The sequence below is a fragment of the Tupaia chinensis genome, unplaced genomic scaffold, assembly GCF_000334495.1.
Source record: "Tupaia chinensis unplaced genomic scaffold, TupChi_1.0 Scaffold000539_1, whole genome shotgun sequence".
Taxonomy (NCBI): domain Eukaryota; kingdom Metazoa; phylum Chordata; class Mammalia; order Scandentia; family Tupaiidae; genus Tupaia; species Tupaia belangeri.
This window is the reverse complement of record NW_006160052.1, coordinates 2804465-2822523: the sequence shown is the minus strand read 5'-3', so window position 1 is coordinate 2822523 and position 18059 is coordinate 2804465. Positions and strand designations below refer to the sequence as shown.

General features: G+C 49.9%; 1 protein-coding gene across 5 annotated transcripts in view; it reads right to left on the bottom strand.

The window, feature by feature from the left end:
• ZFYVE27 (zinc finger FYVE-type containing 27) overlaps positions 1 to 18059 on the bottom strand; it is a 31765-nt gene that overhangs the window by 5807 nt on the left and 7899 nt on the right. Inside the window, exons 2-10 of one of the 5 annotated variants that reach the window (XM_027775276.1) lie at positions 17345 to 17426; positions 16461 to 16531; positions 13144 to 13330; positions 9736 to 9831; positions 7699 to 7811; positions 5837 to 5976; positions 5189 to 5308; positions 3129 to 3149; positions 2821 to 2965 (exon numbers count right to left, since the gene is read on the bottom strand). In XM_027775276.1, the coding sequence (XP_027631077.1) occupies positions 2821 to 2965; positions 3129 to 3149; positions 5189 to 5308; positions 5837 to 5976; positions 7699 to 7811; positions 9736 to 9831; positions 13144 to 13304 (796 nt within the window). In that variant the 5' untranslated portion in view covers positions 13305 to 13330; positions 16461 to 16531; positions 17345 to 17426. The remainder of the gene's footprint in view (positions 1 to 2820; positions 2966 to 3128; positions 3150 to 5188; positions 5309 to 5836; positions 5977 to 7698; positions 7812 to 9735; positions 9832 to 13143; positions 13331 to 16460; positions 16532 to 17344; positions 17427 to 18059) is intronic. The other 4 variants (XM_006157345.3, XM_006157347.3, XM_006157346.3 and 1 more) reach the window with 4 other exon arrangements.

Sequence of the window (18059 nt, the reverse complement as noted above, 5' to 3'; positions counted from 1 at the left end):
AGGGGTGCTGTGATATGGCCAGGGCACCTAGGAGCTGCAGGGAGCACGCGGTGCCCCTAGGGCATCAGTCGGGCCAGGTAGAGAGCGAAGGCCCCCGCTACACTGACAGCTCCCTCTGTCCAGTCAGATCTCCTACAGCTCTTGCTAAAGGAAACTCCCCAGGGTTCGAGACCCTGGCTGGAGCTGGAAAAACCTGAGGCTGAGGTCCTGAAGATAATGCCCTTTGCTGGTGGCGAGCTGGCAGCTCCAGGCAGAGGGAGAAGGTAGAGCATGGCCATGCCTGCTCGTGGTGCCAGCCCAGGAAAGGGGATGCCCCAAGAAGCAGCCTCCCGCTCCATGAGCTTGGAGAAGGCAGCCTGCCCGCCTCCCCTCAGCAAGGAAGGCAGGAGCTCCTCAGACAGACACCAGACCCATGGCCGGAGCTCCTCTTAGATGATCAAGAGCCAGGGCCACGCACCCAAGGGCACCACGTGGTCTGGTGAAACCACCATGCAGGACCAGCAGTTGGCGTAATGGCTATGTTGCTGGACTCCCACTTAGTCTACCGTGGTTCAAGTCCCAGACCCGGTGGCTTAACTCACACCGGGCGCGTGTGCATGGGTACCCAAGATCCAGAGAGGAGAATGGAGAAGAAGGAACTGAGGCGTGGTCATCGCCCCTGGGGGGTGATTTCTTGCATTCTGTCTCTTTCTCTCTCTCTTTCTGGCGAGTGCATGCACCCTATAGTCAGAAAAGAAAAGAAAAACCTCTGCCAAAAAAAAGAAGAAAAAGACACCACCACGCAGCCATGCACAGATGGCAGCCAGGCCATCCCATTCCCTGTCAGCGCCTCCCCAGGCCTTTCTCAGTCTGCCCTCGGCCAGAGGACAGGCTCTAGCCTAACCACCACATGACAAGGCCAAGGAGACAGGAGAGTGGGGGCTGCCGAGGAATGGGCTCAGAGCCTCCAGCTCAGAGGCGGCCCTCCCTGCTGGGACTCTCCCACTCAGAGGACACAGTCAAGCTCTTGGGCAGCCCTGAGTCCCCTATGCACTAGCAACCAGAACGAAACAGCCCCTGGCATGGTCCCCCAAGTCCACACGGCAAGTCCTAATCCCCCAGTGATGGTATTAGAAGGTAGGCCCTCCAGCAGCTGGTCGGCAGAGCTCTCACAGATGGATCAATGCCCCTGTAAAAGGGGCCCCGAGAAAGGCCGGTGAGTACACGAGCAGGCGCCGCCTATGAGCAGCACAGAGGGCCCTCGCTGGAGTCTGGTCACGGTGGCGCCCTGGTCTCCGACCATGAGACATAACCGTGCCGTGTAAGAGCCACCGTGTGTACCGTTACAGCAGCCTGAGTAGACTGAGGCCCCTGGCAGCTCACGTCACTGTAGCTCGTAGGAACCCCCAGAAGCAGAGCCTGAAAGCCCTCCCTGCTGAGACGCCGGTGTCACAGCGGCCTTCCTTGACCCAGCAGTAAAATAAGAACTGGCTGATCTACAAACAGCCTGCAAGGTGAGGGTGCCACCGTGAACTGAGGTGAGGCCTTTTGCTTCAACTGGCTTCCAGCTGGATCAGAAAGACTGAGACAGGCTCAAGGGACCTGCAGACTGGAGCAGGGCCTCCCATATGAACAGTACCCGCTAGCTAAGCACTCACTGTAAACCAAGCAGGCACCAGCGCATTCAAGACCCTAACCACACTCCGAGGTAAGACCTACTACCCCGCTTCACAGAAGGGAAAGGGAGACCTAGGGACATGAAATACCCTGCTCAAGGACACCTGCTGAGTGGGACACGTACTGTCCTTTGCATCATCTTCACTGCCTTCCAAAGCTCTGCCTCGGGTCTGTCTTACAGCTCTCTACAGCTCTGGGGTCGCATTCCCAAAAGGAACTCCTGGTCTTCCCACAAGCTAATATTCAGCAAGGACAGAGGGCCAAGGAGGGGCCCACGTTCCTTCAACAGTCCTGCCCAGTGTCTGCTAATCTCAGAGTCCCACAGATGTACTTTTCTTTCTTCCCCAACACAAAACACAAATATTTGAGGTGTTCCACATGCAATTAACCTGAGTGATCATTACACACTGTATTTATATATTGAAAATCACACTGAAAGCCATAAACATGTATAATGCATATGCATTAGTTATTAAAAAAGAATGTACCTTCAGAGGATACTGGAAATATGCTGCCCGTACGGCAGTGCTCAGAATACAAAGTCAGGCTGCGGACCACTCAATGCGAACTTGTGACTTGAATAGAGATTAGGCTGGTGGAAAACACTGGGGAAACTCTGGGAGACACTGGAGTAGGCAAAGGCTTCTTAAATAAGACCCCCAAAGCAAGGGCAGTAATTCCCAAAAGAGACAGGCGAGATTACACCGGGTTAAGAAGTTTCTGTCGAGGACAGTATGTATGGTATCTTCAACTGGACTGATGTGAAGTAAATTCATGCTGGGTAAGTTCACTTTCCAAAGATGACCCACTTACGCAAAATTGATCAAAATGAAGTGTTATCTGTCACTGATAAAAACACACCATCAACATTCCAGTATGTCTTCTTTTCATAAAAAAGGGGCCAAAAGTTCTCAAATTTATCTTCATGGACACCTTGTCCGGCAGAGCATGGTCAGCACAACGGCAGATTCTCCCCAGACCACGTGGGAGGAACCAAGGGCCACAGACGCCACAAAGCCTCCGCAGACGTACTTTTCTGCCCTGCTTTTGTCACAAATCACTACCCCCAATTCTGAGACAATGCCCCTGGGGAGCCGGGGGACTCCCACTGGCCCATGAGGCCTTCCTCCCCGCTCCCGGGCCTGGCGCCCTCCCTGGCCATACCGAAGTTGTTGGCGGGGTAGCGCTTGCGGAGCCGCTCCGTGAGCCGGGACACCTTGCTGCGCAGGACCTCGTTCTTACTCAGGAACCCGTTGTCCTGGAGGGCCAGCTCATCCTCTGCTGGGCATGGGGTGCCTTCGTCATCCTCCTGTGGGGACACTTCCTTCCAGCTCTGCCCACCTCCTGAGCCCTGCTCTGTGCCCTACGTGTGAGGCACCCCAGCATGGCAGACCCCAGAGGTGTGGCAACAGCTGTCTCAGCCACCCTCCCCAAGGCCCGCCCCTGCCCGCCTGACCAACATGCCTACTCACCAGCACCACCAGGTGGGTCTCCTGCCTCCCGAGGTGCAGGGAAGGAAGGGAGAAAACAGAGAAAGATAGCAAGGGAAAGCTGCTGAAGGGGAGCCTCCAAGCACAATGAAAGGTGGATGTGCCACTCTGACTCCCAAGTGCCTCCCAGAGGTCCGTGTTAAGAGCTGCCCCAGGGAACCAGCAGTTAGCGTAATGGCTATGTCGCTGGACTCCCACGTAGTCGACCGCAGTTCGCATCACGGACCCAGTGGCTTAAAACTCACGCCAGGCGCATGTGCGTGTGTGCCCAAGATCCCGAGAGGAGAATGGAGAAGGGATTGCGGCGTGGCCATCCCCCCTGGGGGATGATTTCTCGCTTTCTGTCTCTCTGTCTCTCTCAGTCTGTCTGGCGAGCGTACACGCCCTGTAGTGAAAAAAATCTCTCCAAAAAAAAAAAGAGTTGCCCCATAAAAGGACCGGGCCTCAAACAAGCTTGCAGCCAACTATGGACCACAGCTCTTCACACTGGGTCACATCACCTCCATGGGTCCCGATTTCAACAGAACAGGACGGAACAGAGAAGGAAAGCATCCCTACAGAGTACTCTCAGGAAGCTTCTGGTCCTTTAAGGGTTACATATTTTACAGACAGTGTGAACTGGGCAGATGCGAAGTGTGCATCTTTCTGTAGGTTGTGAACAAAAATGCTTGAGAGCTCTTGCTATACCTGCCCAACCCAGATCCATAGTCTGCGACTGTCCATCACAGTCTTCGAGAAATCCTTTGCTGTCAAAAACCCAAACGCCTGCGTGAACTGGGCTGATGCAAGAGTGAGGAGGGCTAGGTGCATATCATGGGGATTCACAAGTCCCACATTTCTTTTACTTTTTAGCTATAGGGCGTGCCTCCCATGAGCGCACACGCCAAGACCGGAGAAGGAAAGTGAGAAACCACCTCCCAAGAGGATGGTCACACCACCATCCCTTCTCCTCCATTCTCTTCTCAGGATTTCAGGCATGTGTGCACACTTGCCTGGCACAATTTCCAAGCCACTGGTTCTCAAACCATGGAATCAGCTATACGGGATCCGGCATCTTAGCTTCTATGCTACTTGCCAGTCCAAGACCCCCATTTCTATATCTCAATTTCCCATTTACACAGAGACATAGAGAAGTGATTTCCAGGGGCCACCAGGTGGCATAGTGGAAGGTGCTGAATTCCCACATGGCCAACCACAGTTCAAGTCCCAGACCTGCAGTATAAAACTCACACCAGTCACATGTGTGTACATGCCTAAAAACCCTGAGAGGAGAATGGGAAAGAAGGGATTATGGGAGGAAAAGGGATTATGACATGGCCATGCCCCCGGGGGGTGATTTCTCAGTCTGTCTCTCCAGTGAGCATATGCACCCTACAATAAAAATCTCTCTAAACAGACAGAAGTGCTTCTGACTATGAGAAAACAATATTGTAAATGTGACCATAAATAGCGACTGCCACCAGGCCTCAGTGACTGCAGAGGATAAGTAGTACTGGGGACCTATACCCACAGCACGTGACTTATTGAAAAGGGAGTCAGTCCTCAGCTACACTGACTGCTGCAGACTCAGGCTGCCAGGAGAGCCAGAAACCCAGTTCTATCAAAAATCTAACCAGTTCTCTCAAAAATCTCCCTGTGCTCAAAGACGCTCAAAACATTACAACTCTGCATGCCAAATAACACATTGTTGCATTCCACAGCTGGAACCACCAGCCTAAAACCAAGAAGGCTACTTAACAGACCTGACCCAGCTCCTGGCTGTGTAACCACTGTTTCCAACCTCCCTCCCTGGCCCCGAAGGGACGGCTTGTGGAACTCGCTAGCAGAAGGGCAGACATGGGGCAGCAGCCCCTCCTAACCTGCCTTCCTTAGCTTCCCCGCGGGACATTTCCCAGAGGGAGGAGGAGTTCAGTGGCACCCTGTCAACTAGTGAGTTCTAGCTGGCCTCTCATTTGGATGTAAGCAAATTAAAGAAAAACACAGCTCCAGGACCACCCAACCTCTGGCCTGGTCAGTAGCGGTGCTGGGGAAGGGTCACCCACCTCAATCGCGTCTTTAAATTCCTCGTCTGGCTCTGCCTCCTCGGCCTCCTCTACGCTGCCTGGTGTGAGGTCCTGGGCAGAGAGACACCATGACAGATGGAGAAGGCTGGCAGCCCTGTCCTGAGCAGAGGAACACCTGTTCTGAGCTAGTACCCAGGCGGCCAGCACCTGTCTCTGTCCCACAGAAAACAGCCCAAACACAAGAAAGGAGGGGCCAGAGGAAAGCGAACACCTTCTAAGCCAGCAAAGGAAGGGAGATAGGAACAAGGCCAAGATTGGACCTACGGTGGCTGCAGAGCACAGAGTTGGGAGCGTGGCCTGTGTCAGGCCTTCAGGCTCTGGGCAGTCCACCTGTGCCTCAGCCCTCCCTTCTGCACAAAAATCCCATTCTCTAAAATAACCTAGACCCCACAGGGTTAATATCTCTGAAGTGCTTGGAACAGCATCTGACCCAGAGCAAGTGCTCAATAAAGCACAGGGTAGCTACGCGTATCACGATTCTTCTTACAAAGCGCTTCTTGGGGGATCAAGCCGGAGAAGACGCAGGAAGACAGGCCTGCCCAGGAGCTCTGTGGTAGGAACAAGTTGGAAACAGGCAGGCCCCACCCCCTGCCTGCGGCAGGCCTGGCCGACAATCAGGACACTTACCTCCGTGGGCGTGGGGGCAGGCGTGCTCTCCAGCAGAGCACCCATCTCCGCAGCGTCCGGCGGTGGTGGGCTCTCCTGGGTGTGCTCTTCCTGCCTGGGGTTCATCCGCTGCTGCAGGGATGCCCTGTACTCAGACACCACTACCCAGGCAAGACAACAGGGCAAAGGCAGAAACGAGACAATGAATGACACTTGGGAGTACGCCACTCTGCAGCTGGCTGGCCTCTTCCTCCAGCACCCTCTCTGCTGGAGGAAAGAGTCGCCTACCTATCTGAGCTGCTCACCTAACCTAAGCCACATAAACAAGAGAACCACCACCATCCAACCCAGATGGGAGGGAGGTTAAACATGGCAGTGCTTGGTAAACCAGGGCTCTGCAGTTAATTACCCGCCACAGGGAGAGAATAAACACAGCCATCACCCCAGTGCGTGCACAGGTCCAACCCTCTGTGACTCAGGCCTCCACACTGCCTCAGATGGCAGGTGGGTACTCCAGGATCACACAGAGATGTGGCAGCAACTCCAGGTGGCTTGGCCTGGAGGACTGTAGCAACTTTGGAAAACATCCCTCCCTCATCTCCTGAAAGCCACCCTATCATGGAAGCAGTGATTCATCTGCCTCGGGGAGGGGGGACCCCTCTGGGAGAGTGTCCCCAGTGAGATGTCAGCCTCACCTAATGTCTCAGAGACGCAGGAGAAAGACCACTGGGGAAGACCGCCAAGTGATGTCCCCACCTTGTGGCAGGCACAGCAAACAGGTGGACGGGAAAGGGAGCCTACCCCAGCCCTCAGCACTGGCTTGAACCCCACTCCATCAGACTCCCCAGGGCTTACCTCGGAAGAACTCCACGTTCCCCAAAAAGAGCATGCTGTTTAAAAGGGTAAGGACCCAGCAGAGCGGCAGCAGGTACAGCATGCACACCGTGCCCAGAAGAGCCCCGTAAAACCTGCGTGAAGGAAGAACCACAAGATCGCAAGGTCGGAAGGACCAGGTTTCTTATCCACATGGCGTCTGGGAGAAACAGCTCTGAGTGCAGGTAACACACTGGCAAGACCTGCTCATCAAATAGCAGGAAATAGTGATGAAGAAAGATTCAGAACTCCCCACGAGCCACCGTGACTAAGAACTGATGCCCGTGAGGCTGCGATGGTGTCTGGGGTGGAGGGCCGCATGGATTGGTTTAAACTCTGCCGTCACAACTCAGGGTCTCGAGTCTGAAGTATAGAGTATCACACGCTGGGATCAGAATCCAGCTTTGCCATGTCTCACCGCGGCCAGTCTCTGGGCATCGCACTTCTTTCCATGGAAGATGGGGATTAAAACTATGCCTATTGGTTGGGACCAGCAGTTAGCATAATGGCTATGGCAGTTAGCATAATGGCTATGTCACTGGACTCCCACGTAGTCAACCATGGTTCGAGTCCCGGACCCGGTGGCTGAAAACTCACGTCGGGCGCGTATGCGTGCATGCCCAAGATCCCGAGAGGAAAATGGAGAAGGGATTGCGGCGTGGCCATCCCCCCTGGGGGGTGATTTCTTGCTTTCTATCTCTCTGTCTTTCTGGTGAGCACACGCACCCTATAGCAAAAATCTCTCCAAAAAATTATGCCTATTGGGGCCGGCAGGTGGTGTGGTAGTTAAGGGTGCTGGACTCCCACATGGCTGACCACAGTTTGAGCCCCAGATCTGGCAGCTTGCTTTTTCACTTTCCCTTTCTCTCTCTCATTCTCTCTCACTCTCTTGCTCTGTCCCTCTCTGGTCAAATTAAAAATAAATATATAAAGTTAAATAATTCTTAAAAAAAATAAATAAAAAGGGCCACTAAGAAGGCTGAGACAATGCACAGGAAGCCAGGGCTTACCTCGGAAGAACTCCACGTTCCCCAAAAAGAGCATGCTGTTTAAAAGGGTAAGGACCCAGCAGAGCGGCAGCAGGTACAGCATGCACACCGTGCCCAGAAGAGCCCCGTAAAACCTGCGTGAAGGAAGAACCACAAGATCGCAAGGTCGGAAGGACCAGGTTTCTTATCCACATGGCGTCTGGGAGAAACAGCTCTGAGTGCAGGTAACACACTGGCAAGACCTGCTCATCAAATAGCAGGAAATAGTGATGAAGAAAGATTCAGAACTCCCCACGAGCCACCGTGACTAAGAACTGATGCCCGTGAGGCTGCGATGGTGTCTGGGGTGGAGGGCCGCATGGATTGGTTTAAACTCTGCCGTCACAACTCAGGGTCTCGAGTCTGAAGTATAGAGTATCACACGCTGGGATCAGAATCCAGCTTTGCCATGTCTCACCGCGGCCAGTCTCTGGGCATCGCACTTCTTTCCATGGAAGATGGGGATTAAAACTATGCCTATTGGTTGGGACCAGCAGTTAGCATAATGGCTATGGCAGTTAGCATAATGGCTATGTCACTGGACTCCCACGTAGTCAACCATGGTTCGAGTCCCGGACCCGGTGGCTGAAAACTCACGTCGGGCGCGTATGCGTGCATGCCCAAGATCCCGAGAGGAAAATGGAGAAGGGATTGCGGCGTGGCCATCCCCCCTGGGGGGTGATTTCTTGCTTTCTATCTCTCTGTCTTTCTGGTGAGCACACGCACCCTATAGCAAAAATCTCTCCAAAAAATTATGCCTATTGGGGCCGGCAGGTGGTGTGGTAGTTAAGGGTGCTGGACTCCCACATGGCTGACCACAGTTTGAGCCCCAGATCTGGCAGTTTGCTTTTTCACTTTCCCTTTCTCTCTCTCATTCTCTCTCACTCTCTTGCTCTGTCCCTCTCTGGTCAAATTAAAAATAAATATATAAAGTTAAATAATTCTTAAAAAAAATAAATAAAAAGGGCCACTAAGAAGGCTGAGACAATGCACAGGAAGCAGTGAGCACAGCGCCAGGCCCGAGGTGCAGACTAAGTAGATGCGCGTGTGTAAAGAGCCTCAAACTAGTCATTCCACCTGGCGCAGCTACATCCTTAAATTCACTCTAAGAAAAAAATTCAAAAAATTAAAGCTAAACCCATTAAAATGTTCACCCTGAGGTTAGAAATGAAAAACAGTTGAACACGGCTAGTAGGTGGTATGATGGTTAAGGCAGCAGGATGCCACGTGGCCAACTATATGAAGTTCAAGTCCCAGACTTGCGGCTTGAAAATCACACTGGGCTCATGGATTGCAGCATGGGCATACACTGTGGGGATGATTTCTCAATTTCCCTCTCTCTATGGTACCCTATAAGCAAACTAAAGAAATCAATTAAATAAATAGGCAATCTCTCTCAAAAACAAACAAACAAAAATGTCTGGTTAAGCAGAAGCACCAAGAAGGCTATAAATTCCAGGGAAAGGGATCAAAGAAAAATATGCAATAAATGGATCCCTTTAATTATACTCCGTCTCTATTACAAATAATTCCAAAGAAAACCTCATACGATACAATGAAAGACAGATGTCACATACGCTACAAAGCTACAAGTACAGTCGCAGGCTACGCAAGGACCTGCCGTCAGTGACAGACAGCACCTATGACAGTACACCGGACACCTAGGCGGGCTGTAGGCTAGACCATCTAAGTCTAATGCTTACATGACGTTGAAACCACCTAACACTGTGTTTCTCAAAACAGCCCTGTCTGTAAGCTATGACATGACTGCACACGCGTGTGAGAAACTCTAGAAGGCAAGCTGAATGTGAGATCGGCTGCTATATCAGGGTGCTAGATTACACGGTAAGTTATTTTGCTTTCATTAAACTACTTTTGCCACACCTAAAAGAAAGCATCTAAAAGCCCACATGGGGGCCTGTGAACATCTGTGCAGATGTACGCTGAAGAGCCGGGAGGCGCGCCTGCCCTCAGGCAGGAGCATAGGCAGCTGGAGGTAGGGGAGAGGGGGCCACTCACCGTGAAGACACAACAGGGTTCTCCCAGTGCAGCACGCGGTAGGCAGCTTCGCAGGTGCAGCACAGGCGGCTCAGGAAGGCCTCCAGCTGGATCAAGCTGCAGACACAGGGGCTCTGTGAGAGGGCCGCCAGCGGCTGGGGAGGGAGGCCAGTCTCTTCACACACACTGGCCAGGCCAAGGTACCAGGTACACCTTACCCCTTCTGGGAGGTGGCAACAGTATGGAGGTTCCTGCTCCTCCCTGCTACTTAACTTCTCTGGGGCTGCAGTTGCTCATCCATAAAGTGAGGACCAGCGAACTACCTCACAGGCACATGCAGCTGTGAGGACAAATGGCGAGGCAGACCGACACTTCTCTACCTGATGTGAAGTAAACTCGCTTGGGGGGGTAGAACTTGTTTTATTTGGTTCTTTTAAAACATGGATGCACCTGGGACTAGCAGTTGGCATAATAGCTACGTCACTGGACTCTCATGTAGTCAACTGCAATTCGAATCCCAGACCCGGTGGCTTGGACTCATACCATGCGCATATATGTGTGCGCCCAAGATCCTGAGAAGAGACTTGCGGGTGTGGCCATTGCCCCGGGGGTGATTTCTTGCTTTCTGTTTCTTTGTCTCTGTCTTTCTGGTAAGCGCATGTGCCCTATAGCACAAACCTCTTCAAAAAAAAAAAAAAACATAGATGCACCCTAGAAGCCACATGCACATCCATTCACCCAGATCTGAGGGTTTTTTTGGAGCGGTTTTTGCTATAGGGAGCACGTACTCACCAGAAAGAAAGAGAGACAGAGAGACAGAAAGCAAGAACTCACCCCCAAGGGGGGATAGCCATGCCGCAATCCCTTCTTCTCCATTCTCCTCTCAGGATCTTGGGCACACATGTATATGCGCCCAGCGTGAGTTTAAGCCACCTGATTGGGGACTCGAACCAAGGTCGACTACATGGGAGTTCGGCAATATAGCCATTACGCCAACTGCTGGTCTGAAAATCTGAGTTTCTGAAAGGCTCCTTAGGGAAAAGGCTGACTCTAGGGCTAGGGCAGGGAATATGTGAGATGATCATGAACGTCCTGTTCTACCACAAAGGAAGGAAGAGCTCAAAAGTGACGGAGACACATTAAAGAGCACAGGCGCCAGCTTGAAAGATTGCCACTGTCCGAACCTAGAACAATCTAAGATCAAAATAAATAATAACACTAATAGATGACAGTCACTACATGAAGTAAAAACGTATACGTTTACACTGGTAAATACATTTGAAGAGCTCTTTCTTATAGAATAAATGTAAACGGAGTGGTAATTAGAAAATCGCCTTCTCAAACATCACAGTAATAAATGATTCCGTCAATGGATTTTAAGCAGCATGTGAATGTCTGACTAGGAAAATAATATTCACATAGCCTGGAGTCAGCAGGTGGCAGAGTGGTTAAGGCGCTAGACTCCCACATGGTCAATAGTGGTTCAAGTCCCAAACCCAGCAGCTTGAAACTCATGCTGGGCACGTGTATGTGTGTGCCCAAAATCCTGAGAGAATGGAGGAGAGAGGACTGCACCCCAACCCCCTGGGGGGTGATTTTTTGCTGTCATTCTGGGAAGCACACGTGCCCTATAGCAAAAATCTCTCTCAAAAAAAAAAAAAAAAAAAGATATTCACATAGTCTCCCTTCAGATTACTAAAATGAAGGATAAAATGATCATTTACAAAGAAGCCTTAACCAAGTGCCCAGGTTGGACTCTGCTAGCATCATATGCCTCCTGACACAGATGCAAAGACAACACATCATTTGTAATACTTCTGCCAAAAATGCCGAACCTTACTCTAATCACAAGGAACCAAATTTGACAAAAATTCTACAAAATAAAAAGCTTGCACTATTCAAACATGTGAAGGTCATGAGAAACAGACTGGGGAACCGCTCCAGGTTAAAGGAGACTAAAGACTAAATGTAATATATGATCCTAGATTCGATCCTGATCAGAGGGAACCGTCATAAAGAAGTTCATTAGGGGGACCAGCAGGTGGCATGGTGGTTAAGAGTGCTGGACTCTCACACATGGCTGACAGAGGTTCGAGTCCTGGGCCTGTCAGCTTACTTTCTCACTTTCCCCCTCTCTTTCTCTCATTCTGCCCCTCTCTGGTTGGTCAAATTAAAATAATTTAATTAATTAATTAATTAATTAAAATAAATAAAGTTAAATAAAAAAATAACTATTTTTTTAAAAAAGGAAGAAGCTTATTAAGAGCCAGATGTTTGTTGTTTTACAACAATAAAACGCAACCCTCACGATGGTGCAGAAGTAAAACACAACTATGTGTGAGGCTGACCCACCTGGGAAGGTTCTGGATTTGCATTGAGAGACCTCCCTGAATGCCCTGGGCACGTGCACAATGTGACCCGGGGCTGACTGAGGCTGGAGGTGGATCATGGCATCAAGACCCTGGTGCCGTCTGTCTGTCTATTTCCTACCCCCTAGTCTATCACTCATAAACTTAAGACCAAAAAACAGTTAATAATACAACTGATAAAATGTGATTATAAACTACAAATTGGATAATGCTATTAATTAATATTAATGATATCACTGTTCAATTTCCCAATTTTTATTATAGTACTGTGGACATATGAGAATGTCCTTGGTCTTAGGAAATGCATGCTGAAGAATTTGGGATAAAAAGGCATTTTGTTTGCAACTTACTTGCAAACAGTCTAGGAAAAAGAAATTAATGTGTATTACAGAGAGACAGAGATGAAGTCAATGCAGTTAAATATTAGTAACTATTTTATCTGGGTAAAAGGTATAGGGGAGTTCTGTTTGATGCTTGCACCCCTTTTGTAAGTTTAAAAATATTTCAAAGTAAAAAAGTCTTTTATAAAACCACATACTCAGGTCCTACTCCAGGTAATTGACTCAGAACTGCTGAGCGAGGCCCAGCCACCTGCCTGCTTGTACCTTACCCTACCCCCACTATGTGTGACAACTAACATTTACTGAACGCTTCCTGGGTTCCAGACACTGTTCATCTTCACTACCACCTTGTGTAGAACAAGCCTATGGCCATTCCATCTGACAGATAAGGAGCCCGGCACAGGGAGGCCAAGCAATCTGCCCAATGTCACACAGTAAGTAAACAGAGGAGCTTGGAGCTCAGGCTGGCTCATGCACACGTGCAGAGTCAAGGCCCTAGACCTGGATTCTCACCCCCACTTTCTGTGTGAGCCTTTTCTATATCTATACACAAGTGGTAGTGACAGTAGTGACCTCGCAGACCTGTTAGAGAGATGAATGGAACTGCGCCTGTGGGCTGCCTAACACAGTGTCGCACACACGGCAGGCGTTCAGGCGGTGGCCACTGTCACTGTTATAACCAGCTTGCTCCCACCACCCAGCCTCTCCATCATACTCACAAGCTCTTCACCTCTGCCACGGCCTCAGGGCGGGAAAGGCGAACTCTCTGCAGGTCTTCCTGCCGCACGCTGTGATACTTCCTCCGCATCAGCTCGGCCTTGGGCAGCTGTGCCCGGCAAACCTCCTGAAGGTAGCCCAGCAGGGCGGGCACTGAAATCATCAGGGCACCCACGGAGTACCATGCACCTGTGGGACCAGGAACACTGCAAGTAACCCAGAAAGCAAGGCCCAGGAGCTTGCCCGCCCAGCTGTCCACACGCCCACTCCCTCGCCTCCTCCAGTCTGCTGAGGCCTCCCCTGACCATAGGGGGACACACTCCCTCACCCCACCCTCAGCCACTTAACCTGGCTTTACTTTCCATCAAATCTCTTCACCTGACAGATTACAGGGATGTTCACTGTCTCCTCCAGTAACAGTCGCTTTTAGGGCCTGAGACTTTACCATTTGGTCATGGATGTAGCTTCAGCCTCATTTTTTTTTTTTTTTGGAGAGGTTTTTGCTATAGGGTGCGTGCGCTCGCCAGAAAGACAGAGACAGACAGAGACAGAAAGCGAGAAATCACCCCCCCCAAGGGGGATGGCCACACCACAATCCCCTCTCCTCCATTCTCCTCTCGGGATCTTGGGCACGCACGCACACGCACCCACAGCCTCATTTTTAATACAGTTAAAAACAGAGCTTGGGGCCAGCAGGTGGAACAGAGGTTAAGGTGGCTGGATCCCTCATGGATGACTGAGTGTGGTTCGAGTCACGGAACCAGCAGCTTGAAAAACACACCAGGTGCGTGTGCATGTAAGTCCCAAAAATGGAGAAGGGGCTGTAGCACTGCCATCCCCCAGTGTGTGATTTCTCACTTTACCTCTCCATCAAACACACATGCCCTATAACAAAAACTAAAAAACAGAAAAACCATGCAACCTGCACACAGTAGGTGGCTCACGCCTGGAGGCTGCTGGGAGCACTGAATGTCAGCTGATATTCAGACCTTTGAACCACTAAAGCAGACTGGAAGCCTTTCCTTTGGCTTTTAAAATACCACAAGCCATGGTTGATAGAGAACTGGTGAGGCTGAGATAAAATTCAAAGAAGGAACTTCCACGTAACGTGGTGTCCCGAGAGCAAGCTAATGAGGCAGTAGGCCATAGGCTAGGAAACATCACCATATGAACAGATTGATTTTGGAGGTATATGCAGGAAAATCTAACACTCTGAGAGTTTGAAGCAGGCAAAAAAAAGCCCAACAAAGAAACAGACGATGAGATCTGAGGATGGCCCTGTGGCCTAGCAGATATGGAAGCCAGATCCCACATGGCCAGCCATGATTCAAGACCTAGCCCCAGTGGCCTGGAGAACATGCCAGGCGTGTGCACGTGAATATCCAAATCCCAACAGGATGGAGAAATGGGGAAGGGGGAAGAAGGGATTGTGGTATGGCCACGTCCCATTGGAGGGTGCTTGCTCTCTCCCTGTCTTGCTGTCTCTCTCTGGCAAGTGCACACCTCTGGCAATGGACAAAAAAAAAAAACGGACACACGCGCTAGCACCAGCAGATGGCATAATGGTTGCATCGCTGGACTCCCATGGAGTTGACGGCAGTCTGAGTCCCGGACCTGGTGACTTAAAACTCACATAGGGTGCATGTATACCCAAGATCCTAAGAGGAGAAATGGAGAAGAAGGGATTGTGGCATGGCCATGTCCTTGGGGGGAAGGGGAGTGATTTCTTGCTTTCTGTCTCTCTGGTGAGAACACTCACCGTACAGCAAAAATCTCTCTCCAAAAAAAAAAAAAAAAAACAAAAACTTTTTTAAGATGAGATTTTTGTGGGACCAGCAGTTAGCGTAATGGCTATGTCGCTGAACTCCCACAGTCAACCGCGGTTCAAGTCCCAAACCTGGAACGGATGGGCTTAAACTCACGTCAGGCGTGTGTGCATGCGTGCCCAAGATCCCAAGAACAGAATGGAGGAGAAGGGATTGCAGTGTGGCCATCGCCCCAGGGGGTGATTTCTCACTTTCTGTCTCTCTGTTTCTCTCTCTTTCTGGACAGCGCACGCGCCCTATGGCAAATATCTCTGAAAAAAAAAAAGAAAGACCACCTAAGTAAAGGACCAGCTCCTCAAACATCCCACCCATGGACCCTCCCTCATCTTCCCCTGCAAGGTTCAGCTTCTTCTGCAGTCATGTGCCAGTTCCAACCAAGGAAAGGGCTGGGTCATGGCATGCTTTGTAACAAAAGGGCACATTGCTGCTGAAGACCCACGGACCCCATCCCCCTTCTATCTCAAAGGTGTAATGCCACTCCCCACTGCTGGTGACTGCCCAGCAGCACTTACCGGCCCACTTGCTGAACCAGAGAAAAAGCAACAGGTAATGGCAAAAATCCCTTATCCCATGCCATGACCCCAGGTGATCCCTGAATCAGTTAGGGAACCAAACTGGAAAAGGGTCTGTGCGTCAGTGATCAGTCAAGAAGGAAACAATAGCGGGACCAGCAGCTAGCGTAATGGCTATGTCGCTAGACTCCCATGTAGTTGACTGTGGTTCGTGTCCCAGACCCAGTGGCTTAAACTCACACCGGGCCCAAGTGTGTGCGTGCCCAGGATCCCGAGAGGTGAATGAAGGAGAAGGGACTGCGGCGTGGCCATCCCCCCTGGGGGGGAGGGGGTGGTGGTTTCTCGCTTTCTGTCTCTCTGTCTCTCTCTCTGTCTTTCTGGTGAGCACATGCGCCCTATAGCAAAAACCTAAAAAAAAAAAAAAAGAAGGAACCAATAGTGAGAGTAACAGCAGCTGTAGCGCACTGGCTGCTAGTGCTATGCCAGGCGCTGCCCTAAGCATCACGCACAGGTAATCTCATCCCTCACACACACTCTCTGAGAGCACTCTTACCCTCTCTTCAGAGATGGGCAAGGCCTTAACAGACACGTCAATATGTGCAAGAGGCTCAGCACCACCTCTGCAGGGCCCGCATCTGACACCAAGCAGACTCAGGATAGCTATCTCCAGGGCAAGAAGACGGGCTTCCTCCCGCGAAGGCTGCCTTTCAGTATTCTCCTCGAACTTCATTCACAAAATCCACTGGCCCCTGGGGCCAGCAGGTGGCGTGGTGATTAAGGCGCTGGACTCCCACAGGCCCACTGCGGTTTGGGACCCAGACCTGGTGGCTTGCTTGTTCTCTATCTCTCGTTCTCTCTCTCTCTCTCACTCTCTCACTCTCTCTTTCTCTCTGGTGAGCACATGTGATCTATAGCAAATTAAATAATGATAATAACAAAATATATATATTTTTTAAACTGGCCCCTGGAAGCAGTGCTTACCCTCATTCAAAGTGAGAAACAAGGCGTTGAGGCCCAGGCAGGTCAGCAAGGAACACAAAGGCGTCTGCCACCTACGAGACAGAGAGCCCCCATCACTACAGCCAGCCGCTTCCACAGTGGGGCGGAGAGGCCAGGCTGCACTGCTGGGACGTCACAACCAGGAGAGGCGGTGGTGCTGGGACACGGTGACCAGGGAGAAACGGGGTGTAGGCTCTCACACGGACAGGAAACCAGGGAGCTGTGAGGGCCTTACCCATTAGGCCCCAGGTGAGAGAACTAAAAGACATGTGGAACTTTCTCCTAGGAGGATGAATTTACATAATATCTATTAAGAAACTTAGTTAATGCTATTTAACCCATATTTTGTAAGGTTCTATTCTCCCTAAGAAACAAAGCTGACATTCTTCTTTAATAGTTTCTTTTATTTCTTTTTTTACAATTTCCTAAGAACATATCATCACTATGCAAGATTTATCTGCTGGGCTGTTGGGAAAATCATAATGTATTTCTCTATGCAAAAATGCATCATGACTTTTCCAGTGACCCAATAATACAGAATGGAAAAAAACAATTTCTAGACTTCTTTGACTCCATTTGGTTTTTATCTTATATCTATAATTTTGAGTTTAAGCATATTAAAATATTAAAATCAGGGGCCAGCAGGTGGCATGGTGGTTAAGGGTGCTGGACTCCCACACGGCTGACCATAGTTCAAGTCCCAGACCTGGCGACTTGCTTTTTTACTTCCCCCCACTCTCTCTCCCACTCTACTCCTTCTTGTCAAATTTAAAATAAATAAATTAATAAATAAAGTTAAATACTCCTTTTAGAAGATTCCTGCAAAATAGTGATTTCAAGGTAAAAGAGAAATGAAGATTTCCTACTGATAATTCAGCTTCCAGCAAGCAAGCTAGAGTGGCAGGAGAGGCGAGAGGCAGGCCTCCAGGAGAGGATTCCTCACGGCTCCTGCAAAATAGTAATTTCAGAATTGAACTTCAAGAATTAGGGAGAAACACACCATCCATCAGATGACTAGAAATCACTGCAGGGCCACAAGAAATATGGGAAAGCAAGAAAATACCTCTCCTCCAAGGGAAAATAACTCCTCTTCATCCACAAGCAGTTCAATGGAAATCATGGAAATGTCTGATAAAGAATTTAGAACATTCATAATGGCAAAGCTAACAGAGATGGAAGAGAAGAGAGACAACGAACTGCAGAAGAGAAAGGAGAAAGAAGCTGACAAGTTCCAGGAGGTGAGGAAATTCTTGCAAGATCTAAAAGAGGAATTACACACTTTAAAAAAGAATCAAATGGAATTGTTAGAGATGAAGGCTATAATACAGGAAGTAAAAATCTCCCTTGAAAGTATTAAAAGCAGACTAGATCATACAGAAAATAGAATCTCAGACATAGAAGAGAAAATTGCTGGCCTAGAAAAACCCACCACAAAGACTGAGAAAATCGCTCAAAAAAATGAGAATAAGATATGAGAAGTACTAGATACCATCAAATGTCCAAACATCCAGATAATTAGCATTCCAGAAGGCAAAGGGACTCATAAGGGCATTGATAATCTATTCCATGAAATCCTGCAAG